The following is a 25,328-nucleotide window of genomic DNA, read 5'->3' as shown; positions in this document are numbered from 1 at the left end:
GTTCTTCCCCTCAGCTGGGGTGGAGGAATGGTGGGGGGTCCTTGTCATCCTGGCAGCCTCTGGGTTGGAAGGCCTCTATGGCTTTGGTGCTGAGACATAGGAGGGAGATCCCCAGGGATTTCAGGATTGAGATGAGGCCCAGGGCACCCATTTGATGGGTGGCATGTAAGGGGAGCACCTCCTGTCTTAGGGTCCCTTTTGGGTGGGGCATGGGGACTGATAACACTCTGTGTGGTGTCTTTCAGCCCTTCGGCCGAGGAGCAATGAGGGAGTGCTTCCGGACGTAAGTGACTCAGCCTGGCTCTTGGGGCCCTGCCCAGAGTCCCCCCAGGCTCCTAAGAGCTGAGGCATTGGGACATTTTCAGCCAAGGAATGGAGCCAGGGGCCTCTGCCTTCTTGTAGCCCAGGTTCCTGTCCATCTGGTCTCCCTCGGGCCACACATTGGGCCTGGCTGTGACGATGGGCTCAGGAAGAACAGGGAACACCCCACTTACCTCTGCCCTGGTGTTGGGAGGTCAAGGGAAATGGGATAGGAGACCTTTAACAGTGACCTTTAATCCCCCTGTCCCAGCTCTTTGAAGGATGCAGAGGGGTGGGGACGTCCTTCCTACCTCCTGCATTTTGTTCCTGCTGCCAGCCACCCAGCCACATCAGACAGGGTCTTGCTGTCCTGAGGACCAGGGCTGTGTCCCTGGTGAACCCCAGAGTACCCAGTTAGGCCCCCTGCTGCCTCTCCCCACAGGAAGAAGCTCTCCAACTTCTTGCATGCCCAGCAGTGGAAGGGAGCCTCCAACTACGTGGCGAAGCGCTACATCGAGCCCGTAGACCGGGATGTGTACTTTGAGGACGTGCGTCTACAGATGGAGGCCAAGCTCTGGGGGGAGGAGTATAATCGGCACAAGCCCCCCAAGCAGGTGCGTGGCCCCACTACCTGCCCCCTTTCCATGCCAGGGCAGCTGGGCACAGTGTCTGGGAAAGAGGGCCATGGTGAATCCCTATTTCACCTTTTTTTTTTTTTTTGAGATGAAGTCTTGCTCTGTCACCCACCACCAAGGCTGGAGTGCAGTGGCATGATCTTGGCTCACTGCAACCTCCATCTCCCAGGTTCAAGCGATTCTCCTGCCTCAGCCACCCCAGTAGCTGGGATTACATACAGGTGCCTGCCACCACATCTGGCTAATTTTTGTATTTTTAGTAGAGATGCGGTTTCACCATGTTGGCCAGGCTGGTCTCGAACTCCTGACCTCAAGTGATCTGCCTGCCTTGGCCTCCCAAAGTGCTGGGATTACAGGTGTGAGCCACCATACCTGGCCTCTTTCACCTTCTTAATAGTAGCTAATAACAACCACTGTTTACTGAGCATGATGAACCAAGTCATTTATTTTATTTTTATTTTTTTTGAGACAGGATCTTTCTTGGTTGCCCAGGCCAGAGTGCAGTGGCATAATTACAGCTCACTGCAGCCTCAACCTCCTGGGCTTGAACAATCCTCCCAGCTTGGCCTCCTGAGTAGCTGGGACTACAGGGGTATGCCACCATGCCTAGCTAATTTTTGTATTTTCTGTAGAGAAAGGGTTTTGCCATGTTGCCCAGGCTGGTTTCAAACTCCTGGCCTCAAGCAATCCATCCACCTCGGCCTCCCAAAGGGCTGGGATTACAGGCGTGAGCCATTGCACTTGTTCCAAAGTCATTTATTCCTAAAAACAGAGCTCTGAGGTCGGAATGTTTTTATCCTCAATTACAGATGGGATCTATTAGTCAGGATTTTTGTTTGCAAATGACAGAAACCCACTCAAACTGCTTAATCCAAAAAGGGAATTCATTGCCTTATGTAACTGAAAAATAATGCGGCCACAGGCACGGCTGGATGCAGGATTAAACTGAGGTTGTCAGAATCTTCCTCCATCTCTGGCCTGGGTGTTCTTCTGGGTTGGCGTCATTCTCAGGCAGCCTCTGCACTAGTGGTAGCACTCTGGCCCCCAGCAGGCCCAAGTTCTTGTTGGAATGACAAAACCTATTTCCCCAGAAGTTCCAATAAAAGTCCCAGAGCTGGGTTTCATTGGCTCTGATTAAGTCAGATCCCTATTGCCGAGCCAATCACAGTGGCCAAGGGGCAGGAATATGCAGATTGGGCCCACCCTAGCCATGTGCCTGCCCTTAGAGCTAGCAATGTAGGTGTTCCACCCAGACCACAGGGACTGAGACTGGAAAAGGTGAGATTCCCAAGAAAAAGCAGAAGAAAGAGCTGGGAATGTATATTAGTCCGTTTTCACACTTCTGATAAAGACATACCCAAGACTGGGTAATTTATAAAAGAAAAAGAGGTTTAATGGACAGATAGTTCCACGTGGCTGGGGAGGCCTCACAATCATGGCAGAAGGCAAAAGGCACATCTTACCTGGTGGCAGACAAGAGAGATTGAGGACCAAGCAAAGGGGGTTTCCCCTTATAAAACCATCAGATCTCATGAGACTTATTCACTATCATGAGAACAGTATGGGGGAAACCACCCCCATGATTCAATTATCTCCTACCAGGTCCCTCCCACAACACGTGGGAATCATGGGAGCTACAATTCAAGATGAGCTTTGAGTGGGGACACAGCCAAACCATATCATAGTGGATACTATGTCTGCTGTTTGGGAAACCCTGGGCTCAAAGAGGCTAAATGACTTCCCCAACCAGGCAGAGCTGGAGCCAGGTCTCAAATGCAGGCTTTTCAACCCCCTGCTAGGTTGGCACCTTCATTTGAGCCCCTAGGGTGATGAGTGACTGAGGCCAAGCAGAATTCCCTGTTGCCTTTCGGCATTTGAGGAAGGATCCATGCCTCTGCCCTGCATGAGCCCACAGCTGAGATCTTCCACATCTTGAGCATCTACTGCATACAAGGCACAGTCTCCTGGGTGTGCAGAATTTATTGAGCACCTGCTGTTTGCAGAGCCCTTGATGAAGCATACTTGAGGCAGGCGCAAGAAGCCACAGTCCCCACCCTGGGGGGCTGTGGCTTCCTCTGCAATTTGCGGCCTTCCAGCCTGGCCTCCTTTCTCTTCCTCCACAAGCTTGTTCCTGCCCCAAAACCTTGGCCCTGGCTGTGGGCTTGGCGGGCATCTTGTGTCACCATAATTCTTGCATGGCTAGCTACTTCTTATAGTTCAGGTCTCAGATCCTGTGTCACCTCCTCAGCCAGCCCATCTCAGACAACCCAAAGAAGTGGTCCCTCTGCCCCAGTCACCTCTGTCACATCATTCTAGCTTTTTTTTTTTTTCTGTTCTTTGGAGCAGTTAGTATGTCATTCATTTAGTTAATATTTTAGGTGCTTCTCTCCCCTAAAGGCAGAGATTTTATTTTATCTTGTTCACTGCTGTCTCCTAGTGCCTAGGTGTCCAGTAAATAATACTGTGGTAGGCCTGGCACAGTGGCTCATGCCTGTAATCCCAGCACTTTGGGAGGCTGAAGTGGGCGGATCACCTGACGTCAAGAGTTCGAGACCAGCCTGGCCAACATGGTGAAACCCCCGCCTCTACTAAAAATACAAAATTAGCTGGGCATGGTGGTGCACGCCTGTAATCCCAGCTACTTGGGAGGCTGAGGCAGGAGAATCACTTGAACACGAGAGGCGGAGGCTGCAGTGAGCCGAGATTGGGCTACTGCACTCCGGCCTGGGTGACAGAGCAAGACTCCATCCCCAAATAGTAGTAGTAGTAGTAGTAGTAGTAGTAGTAGTAGTAGTAGTAGTAGTAACAGTAATAATAATAATAATGTGGTTGACTTAAGGGAGGGAGAGAGACGTGGTTGTTTGAGAAGGTGCTGGTTGTCCACTGTGGCTGTACCACTGCCCCTCGCCCAGGGAGCCCTCTGGCCCAGCAGGTGGCCCTGCTGTAAGTTTCCTTGTAGGGATGGAACCAGCCTTTGGGCAGAACCCTCTGAGAACCGCCGCTCCCTGCCTTCCCCTCAGGCCGGTTCTCAGAACCCATTGAAGCCTCGTTTGGGGCAAGTTCTCACCTCTCAGATCAGGACCCCTTCGGCCTCTGCATCTGTTGTCTGCATGTCTGGTGACCCACTCTCCATGGATGGTCGTTTCCTTGGGAAACCTGGACCTAATCTTCCCAGGAGGTGGCATTGAGGAGGACATGGGAACCAAGGATGAGTCCCTGTGTAACAGGGCAAGAGGTGCAAGCTAGAGTCCCTAATCTCCCCTACTCCACTTTACAAACCATATGCACTATTTATACATTTTCTTCTGTGTACAAAATTAAACATAGACTTTGTAAAAACAAAAAAAAATTCGGCAAGGAATGTCAAAGTTCCCTATAATTTCCCATTGCAGGGAGAAAACTGCTGTTTAGAGGTTGGTTTATATTTCTCTAGAATTGTAGCTCCTGATAAAAATGAGTTGCCAGGCACAGTGGCTCATGCTTGTAATCTCAGCACTTTGGGAAGCCCGGGGTGGGGGGGCGGATCACTTGAGGTCAGGAGTTCAAAACCAGCCTGGCCAACATGGTAAAACCCATCTCTACTAAAAATACAAAAATTAGCCAGGCATGGAGGCGGGTGCCTGTAGTCCCAGCTACTCAAGAGGCTGAGGCAGAGGAATTGCTTGAACCTGGGAGGCAGAGGTTGCAGTGAGCCAAGATCGTGCCACTGCAGTCCAGCCTGGGCAACAGAGTGAGACTCCGTCTCAATAAAATATAAAATAAAATAAAAGCAAACATTGCCTGGCTCCTTTTTGCATCAATAAGTTTAATTCACAGACTGAGCCTGAGACCCTCTTTATGCAGGTAAGGAAACAGGCACAGAGAGGTGAAATTCAGAAATGTTCCCAAATTCACAGTTTTACTGTAAGGCATAGTCTAAGTTGCTTAGCAAACAGACCCACAAATATGTGTGGACACGAAATGGTTTCTTTTTCACTTGTGTGGAGGTCTTGCATTGGTGGGTGGCTTGGGGTAGGCTTGTGCCTCATCTCCTTGAAGCCATCTAGAGAACTTGTTCCTTTGGTCTTTTTTCTCTGCCATCCCCTCAGGGGTTTGCCATGGACCACATAATCAATTCTGGCTCCCAAGCAGAGTCCACCTTACAGGGCAGGCTGGAGTTACATCATTGCAATGCTCACTTCCCATTGGCTGGGCACAGTCATGTGGCCACACTTAGCTGCAAGGGAAGCTTAGCAATGTCATCCCTAGTGGGTGGCTGTGTACCCTTTTAAAACTCAAAGGAAAACAGAGCTGAGCACAGTGGCTGCAGCTTGTGATCCTAATGCTCTGGGAGGATGCTGGAAGACAAGAGGATTGCTTGAGGCCAGTTCTTGAGGCCGGTTCAAGACCAGCCTAGGCAACATAGTGAGACCTTGTCTCTATAAAAAAATTTAGATATGAGCCATGTGTAGTGACACACGCCTGTAGTCCTAGCTTCTTGAGAGGCTGAGGTGGGAGGATCACTTGAGCCCAGAAGTATGAGGCTGTAATGAGCCATGATTATGACACTGCACTCCAGCCTGGGCGACAGAGTGAGACCCTGTCTCTAAAATAATTTTTTTTTTTTTAAGGCGGAGTCTCACTCTGTCACCCAGGCTGGAGTGCAGTGACGTGATCTTGGCTCACTGCAACCTCTGCCTCCTGGGTTAAAGTGATACTCCTGCCTCAACACCCTGAGTAGCTGGGATTTTTGGTACATGCAAGCACGCCCAGCTAATTTTCGTATTTTTATTTTATTAATTTTTTTTTTTGAGATGGAGTTTTGCTCTTGTTGCTCAGGGCTGGAGTGCAGTGGTGCAATCTTGGCTCACTGCAACCTCTGCCTCCCAGGTTCAAGTGATTCTCCTGCCTCAGCCTCCAGAGTAGCTGGGATTACAGGCATGTGCCACCATGCCTGGCTAATTTTGTATTTTTGGTAGAGACAGGGTTTCACCATGTTGGCCACGGTTGGTCTCGAACTCCTGGCCTCAGGTGATCCACACACCTTGGCCTCCCAAAGGGCTGGGATTACAGGTGTGAGCCACCATGCCCAGCCTTAATTTTTGTATTTTTAGTAGAGGCAGGATTTCACCATGTTGGCCAGGCTGGTCTCGAACTCCTAACCTCAACTGATTGACCTGCCTCAGCCTCCCAAAGTGCTGGGATTACAGATGTAAGCCACCGTGCCCAGCCTAAAAATATATTTTTTTTAATTTAAAAAAAGTGAAACGAAAAGAGGAGATTAGATTCTGGGCATCATCAGGAGCTCCTGCAATAGAGAGCTAGTAAGTCATGGAGCCAGGGTCTGAGCCCAGGCAGGCGAGTTCCTCTCAGCCCTCCCCTTGCTGCTTCTCAGAGGAGGTGCGCCTGGGCCCTCCCGCCTGAGCCCACTCCCCATCCCACCAGGTGGACATCATGCAGATGTGCATCATCGAGCTGAAGGACAGACCAGGCAAGCCCCTCTTCCACCTGGAGCACTACATCGAGGGCAAGTACATCAAGTACAACTCCAACTCTGGCTTTGTCCGCGATGACAACATCCGCCTGACGCCGCAGGTGAGGCCGAGCTCACCTCCACCCTCTGCCCACCACAGCCCTTGGGGTGAGATCCTGGCCAGGCTCAGCCCCTAAAGAGGAAGGTCCCTGTGGGCTTGGAGTCTCACCCCCAGAGAAGCCTCTTGGAGCATTCAGAAGGAGACCCGTCACCCCATGACAGCTTCTGTCACCTAAGGTGGCCACAGGACCTGCAGCCCAAGGTCCCTGCCCAACTGAAGAGGCCTTTTTCCTTTGTCTTTTCCTCTATATAACTCCTTGAAGAGAAAGCCCCTCAGCATGGGCAGAGGCGTGGCCAGTGCCTGCACAGTCCTCAGCCTGTCTCTTGACATCTCGTTTTCCTTCCTGTCCCCTGTAGGCCTTCAGCCACTTCACTTTTGAGCGTTCTGGCCATCAGCTGATAGTGGTGGACATCCAGGGAGTTGGGGATCTCTACACTGACCCACAGATCCACACGGAGACGGGCACTGACTTTGGAGACGGCAACCTAGGTACGTGGGGAAAGCCAGCCTGTTTGCGCAGAAACCACGCTCCCTGCTAAAACCTCTGAGTTCTTTGTACAGCCAAGGAAACAGGCTGAGACACTGTACATGCTTTTTCAAGATCATGGAGATGGGAGCCTGGATGTCTGATGCCTCCCAGCTTGGCACGTTTTATACCTGCCCTGGCCATGTGTATGAGGCCCACCACTGCCTGTCCCCCATCACAGAGCAAAGCAACACTCCAGACACCCCCGCTCTGTCCACAGGTGTCCGCGGGATGGCGCTCTTCTTCTACTCTCATGCCTGCAACCGGATTTGCGAGAGCATGGGCCTTGCTCCCTTTGACCTCTCGCCCCGGGAGAGGGATGCGGTGAATCAGAACACCAAGCTGCTGGTGGGTGCCCAGTGTGACCCTGCTTGGCCTGGCAGGCCCTTCTGCTACTTGCAAAGCAAGCCCTGCTCCCCTGTGTGGTGACAGCCAGGTCAAGCAGTGCTTAACTGATGAATACCAGGGCTGGAAGCATCTGTCCCATCCATGCCCCAGCCCGTCCCCTCCAGCTCAGTGCACAAAGCCCTCCTGAGTGTCCTTCCAATCGAGCAGCTGGTATCTGCTTAGGTTGGGCCCATTTTTTACCAGAGTGAGGGGAACAGGCACGTGGAGATAGTGAGAAGGCGTGTGGTGTGTGTGTGTGTTTGTGTGATGTATTGACAAATGACTGAACTAGTCTTAGACCTGGCTCTCCAGGCACCTCACCAACATACCTCCCATCCTCCCATTGCTACTTGGACCAGGGACAAGAGAATGTTGCAAAGACCAGCTTGGGATGCTGGACATAGAGTGGAATGCTTTCTCCAGCTCTGGGCTGTGGAATGTGGTCAGTGCTTTAGGGGATACTGGCAGGTCCTCTGAGCCTCTGTTCCAGATGCCCTTTCTTGGAGGCCTTAGGTTTAATCCCCGACTGATTTTTTATTTTTTAAGACAATATATCAGCTCCTAAACAGGCATGTTTAGGAGCTGTGGATGAAGAGGTTTCAGGGTTAGAGGGAACAACAGGAAGAGCCCTTTATTTCCCAGAGGGTGTGTGCGTGACATGAGTATCCCTATTAATGTCCCTAGCAATCAGCCAAGACCATCTTGAGAGGAACAGAGGAAAAATGTGGGAGCCCCCGAGTAAGGACCCTCTCTGGGAGCCGGCCACCCCTGCTCCGTCCCCTTTCAGAGAACTCTGGAGACGAGAACATGAGCGACGTGACCTTCGACTCTCTCCCTTCTTCCCCATCTTCGGCCACACCACACAGCCAGAAGCTAGACCACCTCCGTGAGTGACGGTTCGGTCCCTAGTCACTGTGATTGGAGGGGACAGGTGGAGCAGAGCTAAACCAGCTTTCATTTATGTTAGAAAAATCAGACATGCTAATCGAAAAGGTTCATGGCCCCAGTGGTTTTATAGGTGAGTTTCATTGAGTGAACTTTCAAAACAGATCATCCAAATGCTATAAAAACAACCCCTATTGTAGGAAACAAAGTAACTTTTATCAGTGTGTTTTATGAAACCAGCAAAACCTATATAATAAATTTGACAAACCAAAAAAGAAAATTATATCCCAACCTTATTTAAAATTTTTATGTGTATAGAGAACAAAAAAAATCTACATAGATATTAACAAATAAAAATAGTACTATGTTAAAAGGTTCACCTGTCACGGTTAAATAGGGATTTCACAGGAATCTGAGGGTTGTTCAATGTTAGAAAAGCTATGAACGTGATATTAATGGGTCAAAGGAGAAAAACAGAATCATTATTTCTGACACTGAAAGAGTGGAGTTTGCTGATGATTCAGATGAGAGTCTGTAGGAAAGGATAGAGGCAAGACTGACCCCAGGGTGTTGGCCTAAAGAGCTGGAGGTCATGTATTCAGGGAAAGTGTGAGCAGGAGCAGGCTCAGAGCAGGAGAGCAAGATTTTATTGTTTAGTTTTTTAATTTTTCTCATTTTGATACCTTTGAAAGAGAGAAAGATTTTAGTGTCAAACATTAAAGAAGCCCTTTAGATGTTTCCACTGGAAGGTCTTCGGAATAGTCTGGAACAGGAGTGAACAGACTTTTTTAAAAGGTCAGAGAGTAAATATTTTAAGCTTTGCAGGTCATTCAGTCTCTGCATTTGGAGCATGAAAGCTACCATAGAAAATATTAAGTGAGTGGATGTGGCTGTGTTCCAATAAAACTCTATGGATGGTGAAATTTAATTTTTGTCATCCGTTTAAAAATGTAAACACTGTTCTTACAAACTGTAAAAACAGACAGATAGATTTGGCTGTAGAGGGCAGGAGACAGAGATAGGGAACCACCAGGAGATGGTTGGTGTTTCTTCTTGTTTGTTTTGTTTTGAGACGGAATCTCTCTCTCTGTCACCCAGGCTGGAATGCGGTGGCGTGATCTTGGCTCACTGCAATCTCTACCTCCTGGGTTCAAGCGATTCTCCTGCCTCAGCCTCCCAAGTAGCTGGGATTACAGGTGCATGCCACCATACCCAGCTAATTTTTGTATTTTTAATAGAGATGGGGTTTCACTGTGTTGGCCAGATTGGTCTCGAACTCCTGACCTCAGGTGATCCACCTGTCTCGGCCTCCCAAAGTTCTGGGATTATAGGCGTAAGACACCGTGCCCAGCTGAAGATGGTTTTGAAGCTATCTGAGGCCCACTTCTTGAGCCCCAAATGTACAAACGTCTTTTCTTCCTTCACAACTGCATCTTATTGAGGACCAAGTGGTGGCCAGGCACATATGCTAATAAACACATTACAAGGATAATTGCATTGTGACAACCCTGAGGACACACATAGGTGACACCACTTGGCCAGAATCATGTAGCTGGCAAACAGCAGACTTAGAATAAGTTCTCAAGGAAGAACTTTAGCCTCCAGGTGCTGATAACATTCTTCTCCTTTTTTGTGCCTTTCTTTAAAGCTTAAAAAAAAAAAAGGCTTGGTGGCAGGTATGGACCGCCCTAGGCTGTGGGTTGGTCTTATGCATGTTCCAGTAGTGGAACCAGGACATGATGTCTGTTTCTCCCTGCCCAGATTGGCCAGTGTTCAGTGACCTTGATAACATGGCATCCAGAGACCATGATCATCTAGACAACCACCGGGTGAGTGTGAAGGGAGGGAGGCTGCAGGCTTCAGACCCCAGCAGGGGTAGGAGTGGATTCACTCCCAGAGTGAATCTTCAGCTTCGGAGGTGGGCAGCCTAGCCCAGGCACTGCCAGGAGGGCACAGAATGGGGCAATTAGGGAGGATGCAGATGAATGTCAGCCTCCAGTCCAAGGCTGAGCTTTCGTCTGAGAAAAGGTGGGTCCCTTCCAGTTCCCAGAGATGGTTAGAGAAGAGGGACTCCCAGTCAGCAACAATGCGATCTTGTAGTAAATGCCAGTCTCAGCTCCAGGTTTGGTTTGACCCCACATGTGTTGGTTGTCCTATAGAGCCCCAGTACTGGGTCTTAGATGTGTAACCCATAGCACAGTAAGCCATGTGTTCTAGCTCTTCACACCTAGCTCTCCAGTTAGATAAACAGAACATTTCCTGAAGCTTTGGGTTGACTTGGTGGTAAGAAACTGAAGGCATCTTATCTGCATTCTCACAAATGTATATTATGGCAAATTATAATACTCTCTATGCTTGTGTGTGTGTTTGAAATATTTCTTAGTAAAATTGGCCAGGCATGGTAGCTCATACCTATAATCCCAGCACGTTAAGAGACCAAGGTGGGCAGATCACTTGAGCCCAAGAATTTGAAACTAGCCTGGGCAATATGACAAGACCCCCATCTCTACAAAAAAATACAAAAGTTAGCCAGGCATGGTGGCACATACCTGTAGTCCCAGCTACTCAGGAGGCTGAGGTAGGAGGATCTCTTGAGCCTGGGAGGCAGAGGCTGCAGTAAGCCATCATCACACCACTGCACTCCAGCCTGGGTGACAGCGAGATCTTGCCTCAAAAAAAAAGAAAAAACAAATACCTTTTAGTAGAGGCTGGGCGCAGTGGCTCACGCCTGTAATCCCAGCACTTTGGCAGGCCGAGGGGGGCAGATCACTTGAGGTCAGGAATTTGAAGACCAGCCTGACCAACATGGCAAAACCCCATGTCTACTAAAAATGCAAAAATTAGCCGAGTATGGTGGCAGTTTCCTGTAATCCCAGCTACTCAGGAGGCTGAGGCACGAGAATTTCTTGAACCCAGGAGGCGGAGGTTGCAGTGAGCAGAGGTCGCACCACTGCACTCCAACCTGGGCGACAGAGCGAGACTCAGTCTCAAAAAAAAAAAAAAAAAATACTTCTTAGTAGAGGTGGGGTGTGGTGGCTCACATCTGTAATCCCAGCACTATGGGAGGCTGAGGCGGGCAGATCACTTGAGGCCGGGAGTTTAAGACCAGTCTGGCCAACATGATGAAACCTCATCTCTACAAAAAATATAAAAATTAGCCAGGCATGGTGGCATGTGCCTGTGATTCCAGCTACTTAGGAGGCTGAGGCAAGAGAATTGCTTGAGCCTGGGAGGTGGAGGTTGCAGTGAGCTGAGATCACGCCACTGCACTACAGCCTGGGTGACAGCGTGAGACCCTGCCACACACACACACACACACACACACACACACACACACACACAGAGAGAGAGAGAGAGAGAGAGAAAAGAAATACTTCTTAGAAGAATAAAGATGGAAATAAAACTATTCCGTTACTAATTGTGCAGGTGACATGCAGAGAGAGCTATAATTCAATGTTGGTAGGTACATGGCTGAAGTTTTAGAGATTCTAAATTATACCAGATTCGCTTTCAGAACAGAACTCAGACCTGGGAGAATAAAAAATATGCCCAAGTAGGCCAGGCACGGTGGCTCATGCCTGTAATCCCAACACTTTGGGAGTCCAAGGCGGGTGGATCACAAGTTCAGGAGTTTGAGACCAGCCTGGCCAATATGGTGAAACCTCGTCTCTACTAAAAATACAAAAATTAGCCAGGCGTGGTGGCAGGCGCCTGTAGTCCCAGCTACTTGGGAGGTTAAGACAGGACAATCGCTTCAACTCAAGAGGTAGAGGTTGCAGTGAGCTGAGATCGTGCCACTGCACTCCAGCCAGTGTGACAGAGCGAGACTCCATCTCAAAAAAAAAATAAAAATGTGTGGTTTTGGTTGAGGGCTTATTTGTATTAAATATTGTTCCCAATGCTATATTTTTGTCCGTGGGTCATAGCCCTTAACCAGCCTTTGTTTTTCTGCCTGTGAAGTGGGTGAGTCACTCTCAGTAAAGCACTTCCTGTGATCCACACTCTCAGAATGTAACAGTGCATTTCACCCACACAGCCCTTCGATGTAGGGGCTATAATGAATCCCATAACTAAGGACACTGATGCTCAGAGAAGTTAAGCAACTGCCCAAGGTCTCAGCTGGCAAGAAATAAAGCCAGGATTTGAGCCCAGGTCATCTGGCTGTAGAGCCCAAGGTCCTTACTGTTACCTTATACTGCTCCCTCGTTGGCCAGGCAGGTCTTGAACTTCTGTCCTCAAGTGATCTGCCTGCCTCGGCCTCCCAAAGTGCTGGGATTACAGGCATGAGCCACCACACCCGGCAAGGGACAGCAGGAGCAGGGTGTTAGGTAATGGGACAGAGGGGAGAAAGCTAACAGTTGGGGTGTTGAGATGTCATAACCATTTCCAGGTGCTCAGGGGACCACCAGGACCCTAAGGCCATCTTCTCTCCACAGGAGTCTGAGAATAGTGGCGACAGCGGATACCCCAGTGAGAAGCGGGGTGAGCTGGATGACCCTGAGCCCCGAGAACATGTAAGGAACCCCCAGGAAATGAGACCGGTGTCACCTGTTGCCTTGTTTATCCTCCAGGAAAATGAAAACTCCCCTTCCTGGAGGGGGAATATGAGTGGGTCCTGAGAAGATAACAAGTAAATTAATAAAGAGTATTTCAGGCCGGTCATGGTGGCTCACGCCTGTAATCCCAGCACTTTGGGAGGCCAAGGCGGGTGGATCACCTGACATCAGGAGTTCGAGACCAGCCTGGCCAACATGGTGAAACCCTGTCTCTACTAACGATACAAAAATTAGCCTGGCATGGTGGTGCATGCCTGTAATCCCAGCTACTGGGGAAGCTGAGGCAGGAGAATCACTTTAACCCAGAAGACAGAGGTTGCAGTGAGCCAAGATTGTGCCACTGCACTCCAGCCTGGGTGACACAGTGAACTTTGTCTCAAAGTAAAATAAAATAAAGAGTATTTCAGATAAAGATAAATGCAAAGAAGATAAAACAGGATCATGTGGACCAGTAACGGGGCAAGTGTGGAGGCTTAGATATAAGGCTGATAATGGCTGACAAATCTTATGGTGAAGTGGGAGTCCTGGGCTGCTGAGCAGAGAGGATCCTGGGTAATAGCTGGACCCACTCATAGGCAGGATCCTGTGAGGCCCCAGGGAGGAGGGCCTTGGAGGTCAGTTTCCTTGGGTAGCCTCCCAGCAGCATCCTGGTGAGGGCAACCTCAGACAGTATCTGCCATTTAGAGGTCTTACCCTGTGCTGAAATGGAGCCTGCACATCAAGGCCAGTCTTGCCAGGACACCTCTGATCTCAGCTTTATGATTGTGAATAAAGAACATGCTGGCTGGGCGTGGTGGCTTATGCCTGTAATCCCAGCACTTTGGGAGGCTGGGGCAGGCAGATCACTTGAGGCCAGAAGTTCAAGACCAGCCTGGCCAACGTGGTGACCCCATCTCAACTCAAAATACAAAAATTAGCCAGGTGCAGTGGTGCACTCCTCTAGTCCCAGCTACTCAGGAAGCCGAGGCGTGAGAATCACTTGAGCCTGGGAGGTGGAGGTTGCAGTGAGCCAAGGTCATGCCGCTGCACTCCAGCCTGGACCACAGAGTGAGACTGTCTCAAAAAAAAAAAAAAAAAAAAAAGTAAAACAGCTGGGCCTGGTGGCTCACACCTGCAATTCCAGCACTTTAGGAGGGCAATGTGAGAGGATTGCTTGAACCTGGGGAGTTGGAGGCAGCAGTGAGCTTTGATCACACTACTGCACTCCAGCCTGGGCAACAGAGCAAGACCCATGTCTAAATTAAAATATAAACTAAACATGCAGTAGGAGCTCTGGCTGAGAGCCCGTTACCCCAGTGGCTTTGTGTTGGGATCCTGCACCATCAAGTCAGTTCCACCTGCTCACACACGGAGGGGGACAGCAAGGCTGTGACTGCACCAGCGTTGTCATCCCTGCCTGTGATCCAGCATCCCTTCTGCTTGGCAGAGAAGGGTTCCAGTGTCACCTGGGAACATAGGGCCAATTTTCTGAGATAAGGGTCACCTAGGAGGGCCAGGCTGGTTCCAGGGAGGAGGGCTGGACCAGCTCTCAGGAGAGGTTCCTGGGAAGAAGCTTGTCGCTTTGGATCACTGTAATTTCTTCCTCCGTTCAGGGCCACTCATACAGTAATCGGAAGTACGAGTCTGACGAAGACAGCCTGGGCAGCTCTGGACGGGTAATGCACCCTGAGGCACCCTTGTCTCTGCCTCTTCCCTGTCTCCTCCAGGCTCTGTTGCTGTTTCTCCTGTCTCATATCTCTGCTGCCTGCCCATCTGTCTTGCACATGTGCTAAAGGAAGATTTTGCAAAGCAGCAAATCTGGGCAAATGCTCTTTGAACCTCTGCAGGGCACGATGCTGAGGGATTTGTGGGGAGGATTAGAGAAGAGCAGCTCAGCCCCATCCTGGAGGGGAAATCACCACAGGGACAGCTCCTGTCTTAAGTGCCTGCCATGAAGGCGCTTTGCAGTAATCAGTTTCTTTCTTGCAACCACCCAGAGAGACAGGCTAATGTGACTCTCATCCCCATTTTATGTATGAGAAAACTGGGCTCTTAAGCAACTTTCCCCAGGTTACCCTCGCTTGTATGTCTAACAAGCATCAGCAAGTCTGGGAAAGACCAGCTCTGTGCCCCACCCACCCCTCTAAGTGATTCCCTCACACGCTTTGAACTGCCCATCTTTGGAGCCTTTACTAAGGCAAGTCTCTCTCCTACCTGCAAAGTCCTTTCTCTCCCTCTGTCATCTCTCTTCAAATCCTACCTGCTCTCCAAGCCTGGATCCCAGGGCCCCTCGTCTAGGAGCCTTCCCTGGCCTCCACCACAGGCATGACTCTGGCATCTCCCAGAACACTGATTATTTACCCTGTGGTATTTCGTAGCCAGATTAGGATCTTCTTAGGTATGGAACAGGGTTGCTCAAGCAAGGCACTACTGGCATTCTGGGCTGAATCGTTCCTTGTTGAGGGGGCTACCCTGTGCATTGCAAGATGTTTAGCATGTAAACGTGCACACGCACAGCTGCCTGGCTGTATCCTGCAAGAGCCTTTGGAGGGGGCATCTTTGGCCAGGAGAAATGATGTGTTTTTTAAACCCATTTCCTAAAGCAACCTGCTGATGTTGCTCATGTCGTTGTGGTGACTTGCAGAGGAAAGCAAGGGGATTTGCTGGAAGGTCTGAAGTGGGAGTCTTCTGGTGCCTTATATGGGGAGCTGGCGAAGGGGTTGGTTTAGAGTCAGACCCCCACCCCCAACCAAATCCAGATTGGTAAATGATGGGGAAGCACTTCCTTGAGCTGCTGAAATCTGTTCCACTGGCTCTTGAATGCATGAGTTGATGGAATTTGGATGATTAAAATTGGAGCTGTATTAGCCGGGCATGGTGGTGCGCACCTGTCGTCCCAGCTACTCGGGAAGCTGAGGCAGAAGAATCGCTTGAACCTGGGAGGTGGAGGTTGCAGTGAGCCAAGATTGTGCCATTGCACTCCAACCTGGGCAATAGAGTGAGACTCTGTCTCAAAAAAAAAAAAAAAAAAAATTGGAGCCATGTTTTGCCAATAAACTTTGACATCGTGAGGGTTCACTCCCCATCTCCCTCCAGCCAGGCTCCTGTGTAGTAGGGGCTGCTGACAGCTGTGATGCTGCGTCCACCCCCAGCCCCTCACTTCTCTGGCCGGTTCTTTCCCTTCAGGTATGTGTAGAGAAGTGGAATCTCCTCAACTCCTCCCGCCTCCACCTGCCGAGGGCTTCGGCCGTGGCCCTGGAAGTGCAAAGGCTTAATGCTCTGGACCTCGAAAAGAAAATCGGGAAGTCCATTTTGGGGAAGGTATCGGCGATGCCCATTTTGGAGCCCTGTCTGCACTAACCTGGAGCCCCCCCGGCTCCAGCCTCTCCTCCGCTAATCACTTCCTCCCGCAGGCTGGCTGGGCGGTCTTGGGTGCGGCTTCGGCCCGCCAGACAGCCAGGCCGACACCGTAGTCTGTGTGGCAGGTCCATCTGGCCATGGTGCGCTACCACGAGGGTGGGCGCTTCTGTGAGAAGGGCGAGGAGTGGGACCAGGAGTCTGCTGTCTTCCACCTGGAGCACGCAGCCGACCTGGGCGAGCTGGAGGCCATCGTGGGCCTGGGACTCATGTACTCGCAGTTGCCTCATCACATCCTAGCCGATGTCTCTCTGAAGGTGAGCAGGTGGCGGGGACCCAGCTGCAGGTGGGGGTGGGACTTGGTCACCGTGTCGTTCACCTGCCTCCCATCCTGGAAGCCATGCATTCACCTGCCTTCTATCCTGAGGTTTATGCATGCCACAAAAATGTCCCAGGCACTGGTTTGGGGGCAGGCCCCTCCAAGTTAGTTGAAACTGGCAGAATCGATCTCTGTCTTTGGAGAGGGAGGGGAAGGTAAGTCACGTTTCCAGGTAATAACGACATGGTGTGATGGGGGAAGCAGAAGACACCAGTGGAAACATGTGAGGAAGGGCTGTAACTGGGGCCTGGAGGGGTTGGTTCAGGCTTCCTGCTCATCAGTTCTGTGTGTATCCCTAGTGGCTGGGGCCTGGCACTGAGTAGATGCTTGGTACAGATTCGTAGAATGAACAGATGAAGGGATACCTACCTCAGGCCAGAGCGGTGGCTTAAACCTGTAATCTCAGCATTTTGGGAGGCTGAGGCGGGTGGATCACATGAGGCCAGGAGATCGAGACTAGCCTGGCCGACATGGTGAAACCCCGCCTCTACCAGAAAAATGCAAAAGTTAGCCGGACGTGGTGGCACACACCTGTAATCCCACCTACTCGGGAGGCTGAGGTGGGAGAATCTCTTGAACCTGGGAGACAGAGGTTGTAGTGAGCTGAGATCACACTACTGCACTCTAGCCTGGGCGACAGAGTGAGATCCTGTCTCCAAAAAAAAAAAAAAAATTGGGGGGGATATCTGCTTTAGACCTGAAGGCCCAAAGGGAGTGAGCCAGGCCAAGTGGGGGAGGTGAGCAGCTCAGGTAGAAGGAACAGCATGTGCTTAGGCCCAGAGGTGAGAGACAAGGTGCGCCCGTGTAGCTAGAGGTGCAGGAGCTGAGGCAGAACTGGAGCTGAAGCAGCAGGGTGTGGACCTGCAGGGAAATTGTGTAGGAGCCTGCTGCTGCTTCTGTCCCTGGTCCGTGAGCAGAGGGAGGAAAGGATTGAATGAATGGGATCTGGCAAGGCCCAGGCAAAGTGATCTTTTCCCAGGAGAAGTTGAGAAGCCCTTGGCGGGCACATCCTCCCATCTGTTCCCATCCTCCCCATCACGTGGGCCAATGTTGCGCATGGACAGGTGGCCTAGGCTCATTGTGGGTGCAGGACATCAGCTCTCCTTGACGGGTTGGTTTGGCTGTGGCCCAGTGGGTGAATGGATCTCAGACTCGAGGGTGGGAAGATACTCCAAAGTCCTTTATTTAGCTTTTTGAATTGGTAATTACATTCATGTAATTAAAAACTTACTTATTATTGTTTTGTCTTTGTTTTTTTGAGACAGAGTCTCGCTTTGTTGCCCAGGCTGGAGTGTAGTGGTGCGATCTCGGCTCAATGCAACCTCCACTTCCCAGGTTCAAGCAATTCTCCTGCCTCAGACTCCCGAGTAGCTGGGATTACAGGTGCCTGCCACCGCACCCAGCTAATTTTTAGTAGAGACAGAGCTTCACCATGTTGGCCAGACTGGTCTGGAACTCCTGACCTCAGGTGATCTGCCCACCTCAGCCTCCCAAAGTGCTGGGATTACAGGTGTGAGCCACCATGCCGGACTATTTATTTTAGAGACAGGTTCTCACTCTGTCACCCAAGTTGGAGTGCAGTGGCATGACTGTAGCTCACTGTAGCCTTGACCTCCTGGGTTCAAGCAATCCTCCTGCCTCAGCCTCCTGAGTAGCTCGGACTATAGGCCTGAGCCACCATGCCCGACCAAAGAAGTTTTTTTTTTTTTAATTTTAATTTTTTAAATATAAAAAGCTTAACACTGGGTGCAGTGGCTCACACCTGTAATCCCAGCACTTTGGGAGATGGAGGCGGGTGGATCACCTCAGGTTAGGAGTTCACAACTAGCCTGCCCAACATGGCAAAACCCTATCTCTACCAAAAATATAACAAATTAGCCAGGTGTGGTGGCATGCGCCTGTAATCCCAGCTACCTGGGAGGCTGAGGCAGGAGAATCACTTGAACCTGGGAGACGGAGGTTGCAGTGAGCAGAGATCACGCCACTGCACTCCAGCCTGGGCAACAGAGCAAGACTCCATCTCAAAAAAAAAAAAAAAAAAAAAGCTTTACAGTGAAAAATCTGCCTCCCACCTTCCCCACATCCTCTCATTCTTTGAATAATAGGTAGCCATCATTATTAGTTACTTATATGTAATTCCAGAGTGTATTCACTTCCTAGGACTTCCTTAAGAAATTCCACAAACCAGTTGGCTTATAACAACAGAAATTTGTTCTCTCACAGTTTTGGAAGCTAGAAGTCCAGAAATCAAGGTGTCAGTAGAGCCATGCCTTCCTCTGAAGGCTTGAGGGGAGAATCCTTCCTTGTTTCTTCAGGCTTCTGGGGGTTGCTGGCAATCTTCAGCATTCTTGGCTTGGCTCACTGAAATCTCTGTCTCCATCTTTCCCTCGTGTCCCTATCTCCCTGTTTCTTCTGCTCTTGTAAAGACAGCAGTCATATAGGATTTAGGGCCCACCTAACATCCAGTGTGACCTCATCTTAATATAACTTTTTTTTTTTTTTTTTCAGTCTTGCTCTGTCATCCAGGCTGGAGTGCACTGGCAGGATCTCAGCTCACTGCAACCTCCACCTCCCAGGTTCAAGCAATTCTCCTGCCTCAGTCTCCTGAGTAGCTGGGAATACAGGTGCCTGCCACCACACCTGGCTAATTTTTGTATTTTTAGTGGAGATGGGGTTTCACCATGTTGGCCAGGCTGGTCTTGAACTCTTGGCCTCAGGTGATTCACCCGCCTTGGCCTCTCAAAATGCTGAGATTACAGGCGTGAGCCACAGTGCCCAGCCAGTATAACTAATTATATCTTCAAGGACCCTATTTCCAGATCAGATCACATTCTGCATGGACGTGAATATTGGGAGGATATTGTTCGGCCCAGTACACGGTTTCCATATACAAATGTGAAATAGGCTCCTATTTTCACCCTGCTTTTTCCTACAAAGTTAGCATCCTACACACACACTCCTGAACCTAGTGTTTTTCACTTGACAGTGTCCTGTGGACATTTTACCTCAGTGGTATAGAGATAGCTTCCTGATTCTTTTTTTTTTTTAATTTGAGACAGAATCTCGCTCTGTCACCCAGGCTGGAGTGCAATGGTACAATCTCAGCTCACTGCAACCTCCACCACCCTGTTCAAGCAATTCTCCTGCCTAAGCCTCCTGAGTAGCTGGGATTACAGGTGCCTGCCACCAAACCCGGCCACTTTTTTTTTTTTGAGATGAAGTCTCGCTCTTGTCCTCCAGGCTGGCGTGTGATGGCATGGTCTCGCCTCACTGCAACCTCTGCTTCCTTGGTTCAAGCAATTCTCCTGCCTTGGCTCCCCGAGTAGCTGGTTTTACAGGCACCTGCCACCACGCCTGGCTAATTTTTGTATTTTTTGTTTTAGTTGAGACGGGGTTTTACCATGTTGGCCAGGCTGGTCTCGAACTCCTGACCTCATGTGATCCACCCACCTCAGCCTCCCAAAGTGCTGGGATTACAGGTGTGAGCCACCATGCCCGGCCTAATTTTTGTATGTTTAGTGCAGATGGGGTTTCGTCATGTTGTTCTCAAATTTTTGACCTCAAGTGATCTGCCTTCCTCAGCCTCCCAAAGTGCTGGATTACAGGTATAAGCCACCATGCCCAGCCAGCTCCCCGATTCTTTTTGACAGCTGCATAATGTTCTGTTATATGTGTGGGGCATACCTGTGTGCTATTGATGGACGCTTGGGTTGGCTGTATTCTTTTGATATCACAAAAATTGCTGTAGTGACTGGCCTCCTGCATAATGGGTGGAACCTCATGAAACTGCTATTTTGGAAGGTCATAAATGGTAGAATATTGGCAGTTTCTTATGGTTCAGTCAGATTACATCATTTGACATGTGGGCAGGGCGTCGCCCACCAGTTTTTGTTTCATGATGGTGAAACAAAAACTTAGATGGTGAGGAGGAGGTTTGGTTGGAAGAGAGGATTTTTCACTTTTTTGTCTCTCTCTATAATCTCTCTCTCTATATATATATGTGTGTGTATATATGTGTGTGTGTGTATATATATATATACATTTTTTTTTTTTTTTTTTTTTTGAGACAGGCTCTCGCTCTGCTGCCCAGGCTGGGGTGCAGTGGCATGATCTTGGCTCACTGCAACCTCCGCCTCCCAGGTTCAAACGATTCTCCTGCCTCAGCCACCCAAGTAGCTGGGATTACAGATGTGCACCACCACGCCTGGCTAATTTTTGTATTTTTAGTAGAGAAGGGATTTCGCCATGTGGGCCAGGCTGGTCTCGAACTACTGACCTCAGGTGATCTGCCCACCTCGGCCTCCCAAAGTGCTGGGATTACAGAGGTGAGCTACCACACCCGGCCTTTCTCTGGAATCTCTATGCTCATTCAGCCAGTGGTGTGCTGGGGAACATTTGACAATTGACTCTTGGAGGTGGGAAGGAAATGTGTGCCCACATATATGTAAATATATTAAATTTTGCTAATTTAAAGAATAAGTAGGCTGGGCATGGTGGCTCACACCTGTAACCCCAGCACTTTTGGAGGCCAAGGCAGGAGGATTGCTTGAGTCCAGGAGTTTCAGACCAGCCTGGGCAACATAGCAAAACTCCATCTCTACAAACCCCCCCCCACCCCCCAAAAAACAAATTAGCCTGGTGTGGTGGCACCTGCCTGTAGTCCCAGCTACTTGGGAGAGTGAGGCGGGAGGATAAAAACCATACACTACAGGAGTCTGAGGCTTCCGTGAGCTATGATGGAGCCACTGCACTCCAGCCTGGGCAAAAGATCAAGACCCTGTCTCAAAAAAAAAAAAAAAAAGAAAAAATAATATGTGGTATACGGTTTACAAATAACAATGAAAAGTAAATTTCATATCATCAACTCTCACACAATACTTGCACTGATTTTTGCAAACTCTTACACCCATAGCCAACCTATGGTTGCAATTGATGGAGAAGTGTAGTTCTGACATAAGTGAGATGAAAGTGAAATTAACAAAGACCTATGTCAGAACTGGAACTTCATTTGCCTCTGATGTGAGCGACCTCCTTCCTGAATCAGATGGTAGTTTTAAATACTGGAAGGATATTTCTTCAATTTGCTGTACTCGTCACAATAGAATAGCTACAGGCATGACCCACTTGTTAGTTTCATCTGCAGTGTTCATGTTTTCCACCCCTTTCTTACAATCGAAAAAACAGTACATCAAACCCTGATTTGCAGCATTGTCTGCTTTCTACCAGGTAAGTTATATGTGACCCAGCAGTTTCACTCATAGCCATAAACCCAAAAGAATAAAAACACACTTTCACACAAAAACTTGTACACAAATCTTCATAGCAGCATTATTCATAATAGCCAAAAAATGGAAAACAACCCAAATGTCTGTCAGTGGATGAATGGATAAACGAAATGTGATACATCCATACAATGGACTATTATTTGATCATAAAAAGGAATGAAATATTGATATGCGCTACAACACAGATGGACCGTGAAAGCACTGTGCTAAGTGTGAAAAGAGTTGCAAAGGACCACATATTGTATGACTATATTATTATGAAATGTCCAGATCCAGAATAGGCAATCGGTAGAGACAGAAAGTAGACTAATGGAAGCCTAGTGCTGAGCAGGATGAGGAGAGTAGGGGTAGAGGGAGATTGACAGTTAAGCGGTATGAGATTTCTTTTTGGATTGGTGAAAGTATTCTGAAATTGACTGGCGATGGCCATACTGTTCTGTGAATATACTAAAAACTACGGATGTGTACTTTTTTTTTTTGAGATGGTGTCTCTGTCACCCAGGTTGCAGTGCAGTGGCTTGATCTCGGTTCACTGCAACCTCCGCTTCCTAGATTCAAGCAATTCTTGTGCCTCAGCCTCCTGAGTAGCTGAAATTACAGGCATGCATCACCACGCCTGGTTAATTTTTGTTTTTTTAGTAGAGACGGGGTTTCACCATGTTGGCCAGGCTGGTCTCGAACTGCTGACCTCGAACTGCTGACCTCAGATGATCCACCCGCCTTGACCTCCCAGAGTGCTGGGATTACAGGCATGAGCCACCCAGCCCAGCTGTGATGTGTACTTATGATGTGTACTTCTGATGCAGGGCAGGCAGGCCCCACATTGGAGCTTAGCCCAGGAGGGTTTTTTGCTTCACCCAGAAAAGAATTCAAGGGTGAGCCAAATGTAGAAGAAAACAGCTTTATTGAAGTGTCAGTGTTATAGCTTAGGCAGTGGTACAGCTCCATGACTGCTTCTACGGAATAGGGCTGCCCCACAGGCAGTGTGCTGAGATTAGCAGCTTAGGGCAGTTCTGCAGTCAGATTTATACCTACTTTTAATTGCATGCATATTAAGAGGCGGTTTATGAAGACATGTCTAGGGAAAGGGTAGTAACTTCTAGGTTGTGGGGCCATAGCCATAGAAACAGGCAGTAACTCTGAAGTGTTGCCCTGACAATGGTAAACTGACATGCTGCACAGGTGGGCGTGTCTTATGAAAAGCTGTTTTCCCACCCCATCCCTGTTTTAGCTTGTCCTTGATTTGTTCCAGTGTCTGAGCCAAGCCTCTGGAGTCAAGTGCCCCCTCCTATCTCACTTCTATAGCCTCCCAACCCAGAGCTCTCAAAAAACAGGGTGAAGATTAAGTAGTGAGATCTTGGCAGCCCTCGAGTGTAAGCCTCATTCACTCTTCTTTCTCCCTCTTTGGTTTGTATCAACAGGAGACAGAAGAGAACAAAACCAAAGGATTTGATTACTTACTAAAGGCCGCTGAAGCTGGCGACAGGCAGTCCATGATCCTAGTGGCGCGAGCTTTTGACACTGGCCAGAACCTCAGCCCGGACAGGTACTGCAGCTGTCACCCAGGAGGAGCTGGTAGGAACCTGGGCTGCAGGTGGGCGCTTGTCCTCGGTATCAGCACAGGCCTGGGTTCCAGTCTTGGCTGCCCCATGACCAGTCCAGCAACCGTGGGCAACTTATTTTACCTCCCTGGCCTCAGTTTCTTCATATTGTAAACTGGGAGTAATTATAGCACCTGTATCCTGGGGTTGTCCCATGAAGGGTAAACGAGATGCTGACTGTAACCCTTGCAGTGCCTGGCACATAAAGCATGTGGTATGGCCGGGCGCAGTGGCTCATGCCTGTAATCCCAGTACTTTGGGTGGCCAAGGCGGGCAGATCACTTCAGGTCAGGGGTTCAAGACCAGGCTTGCCAACATGGCGAAACTCTGTCTCTACTAAAAATACAAAAATTAGGGCCGGGCATGGTGGCTCACACCTGTAATCTTAGCACTTTGGGAGGCCAAGGAGGGCAGATCATGAGGTCAGGAGTTCAAGACCAGCCTGACCAACATGGTGAAACCCCATCTCTACTAAAAATACAAAAAAAGAAAAGCTGGCCTGGTGGCACACACCTGTAATCCCAGCTACTCAGGAGGCTGAGGCAGGAGAATCGCTTGAACCCGGGAGGTGGAGATTGCGGTGAGCCAAGATCGAGTCACTGCACTCCAGCCTGGGGTACAGAGCAAGATTCCCTCTCAAAAAAAAAAAAAAAGACAAAAGTCATGTGATACGAGGCAGCCACTCTAACCAGTATAGGTAATGATTTGCCTGAGAAAAAAATCTGAAAGACTATGCAGCATCCAGGTGAGAGTGGGTATCCCTAGTTAGGATTATGGGTGATTTTAATTGACTTTTCCTACTTATTATTATATTTTAGAAACAGGGTCTCACTCTGTCACCCAGGCTGGAGGACAGTGGTGCCATCATAGCTCACTGCAGCCTCTACCTCCTGGGCTCAAGCAGTCCTCCCGCCTCAGCCTCCTGAGTAGGTGGGACTACAGGCGTGTACCACCACACCCAGCTAAATTTTTAAATTTTTTGGAGAGATGGGGTCTCACTATGTTGTTCAGACTGGTCTCGAACTCCTGGGCTCAAGCAACCTTCCCTCCTCAGCCTCCCAATGGGATTACAGGTGTGAGCCACCACGCCTGACTAGGGCAGGTATTTTGGCTCTATTTTTTGGGTGACTAAACTAGTTCTGAGATGTAAAGGGGCTTGCCCATGGTCAAATATTTAGCAAGTGGCAGAGCCAACTTACATCTTCTCACCCCTCCTCTGATGTACTGTCTACTGGCATGGAGGAGAGGTAAACAAAAAAGACTGACATGATTATATTAGGTCAAATGTCAGTGTATACATATGGTGCCCATTGAGTGCACTGGGGAAGCACATCATGCATGGGGCGGGGCCTGGAGCTGGGCACTGAGTATTTGCATCCGTGCTTTCTCTTCCTGGCCTTTGTCTACCTTTTATTTCTATTTGAGGTGATAAGTTTTCATTGATTTGTAAAAGTTCTTTATATATTAAGGCTATTAACCCTTTGGTATACTTTTCTCTTTATTTTTTATTTTTATTTTTTAATTATTATTATTATTTATTTATTTATTTATTGTTGAGATGGACTCTCACTCTGTCAAACAGGCTTGAATGCACTGGTGCAACCTCAGCTCACTGCAACCTCCACCTCCTGGGTTCAAGTGATTCTCCTGCCTCAGCCTCCCAAGTAGCTGGTATTACAGGTGCCTGCCACTGTACCCGGCTAATTTTTATATTTTAAATACAGACAAGATTTCACCATGTTGGCCAGGCTTGTCTCGAACTCCTAACCTCAGGCAGTCTACCTGCCTCTGCCTCCCAAAGTGCTGGAATTACAGACCTGAGCCACCACTCTCAGCCTTTTTATTTTATTTTTGAGATAGAGTCT

The 25,328-nt window shown here is 49.2% G+C and overlaps 1 protein-coding gene across 3 annotated transcripts in view; it reads left to right on the top strand.

The window, feature by feature from the left end:
- The window catches only part of EEF2K (eukaryotic elongation factor 2 kinase), an 84,137-nt gene that overhangs the window by 44,232 nt on the left and 14,577 nt on the right, over positions 1 to 25,328 (top strand). Inside the window, exons 5-16 of one of the 3 annotated variants that reach the window (XM_031002903.3) lie at positions 246 to 283; positions 743 to 914; positions 6,360 to 6,509; positions 6,865 to 6,997; positions 7,255 to 7,382; positions 8,106 to 8,307; positions 10,068 to 10,135; positions 12,743 to 12,820; positions 14,455 to 14,517; positions 16,028 to 16,162; positions 16,327 to 16,515; positions 23,284 to 23,408. In XM_031002903.3, the coding sequence (XP_030858763.2) occupies positions 246 to 283; positions 743 to 914; positions 6,360 to 6,509; positions 6,865 to 6,997; positions 7,255 to 7,382; positions 8,106 to 8,307; positions 10,068 to 10,135; positions 12,743 to 12,820; positions 14,455 to 14,517; positions 16,028 to 16,162; positions 16,327 to 16,515; positions 23,284 to 23,408 (1,481 nt within the window). Of the gene's footprint in view, positions 1 to 245; positions 284 to 742; positions 915 to 6,359; positions 6,510 to 6,864; positions 6,998 to 7,254; positions 7,383 to 8,105; positions 8,308 to 10,067; positions 10,136 to 12,742; positions 12,821 to 14,454; positions 14,518 to 16,027; positions 16,163 to 16,326; positions 16,516 to 23,283; positions 23,438 to 25,328 lie in introns of all 3 variants that reach the window. The other 2 variants (XM_063699541.1, XM_063699540.1) reach the window with 2 other exon arrangements.

The sequence above is a fragment of the Gorilla gorilla genome, chromosome 18, assembly GCF_029281585.2.
Source record: "Gorilla gorilla gorilla isolate KB3781 chromosome 18, NHGRI_mGorGor1-v2.1_pri, whole genome shotgun sequence".
Classification (NCBI taxonomy): Eukaryota; Metazoa; Chordata; class Mammalia; order Primates; family Hominidae; genus Gorilla; species Gorilla gorilla.
This window is presented reverse-complemented; position numbering and strand designations above follow the sequence as displayed.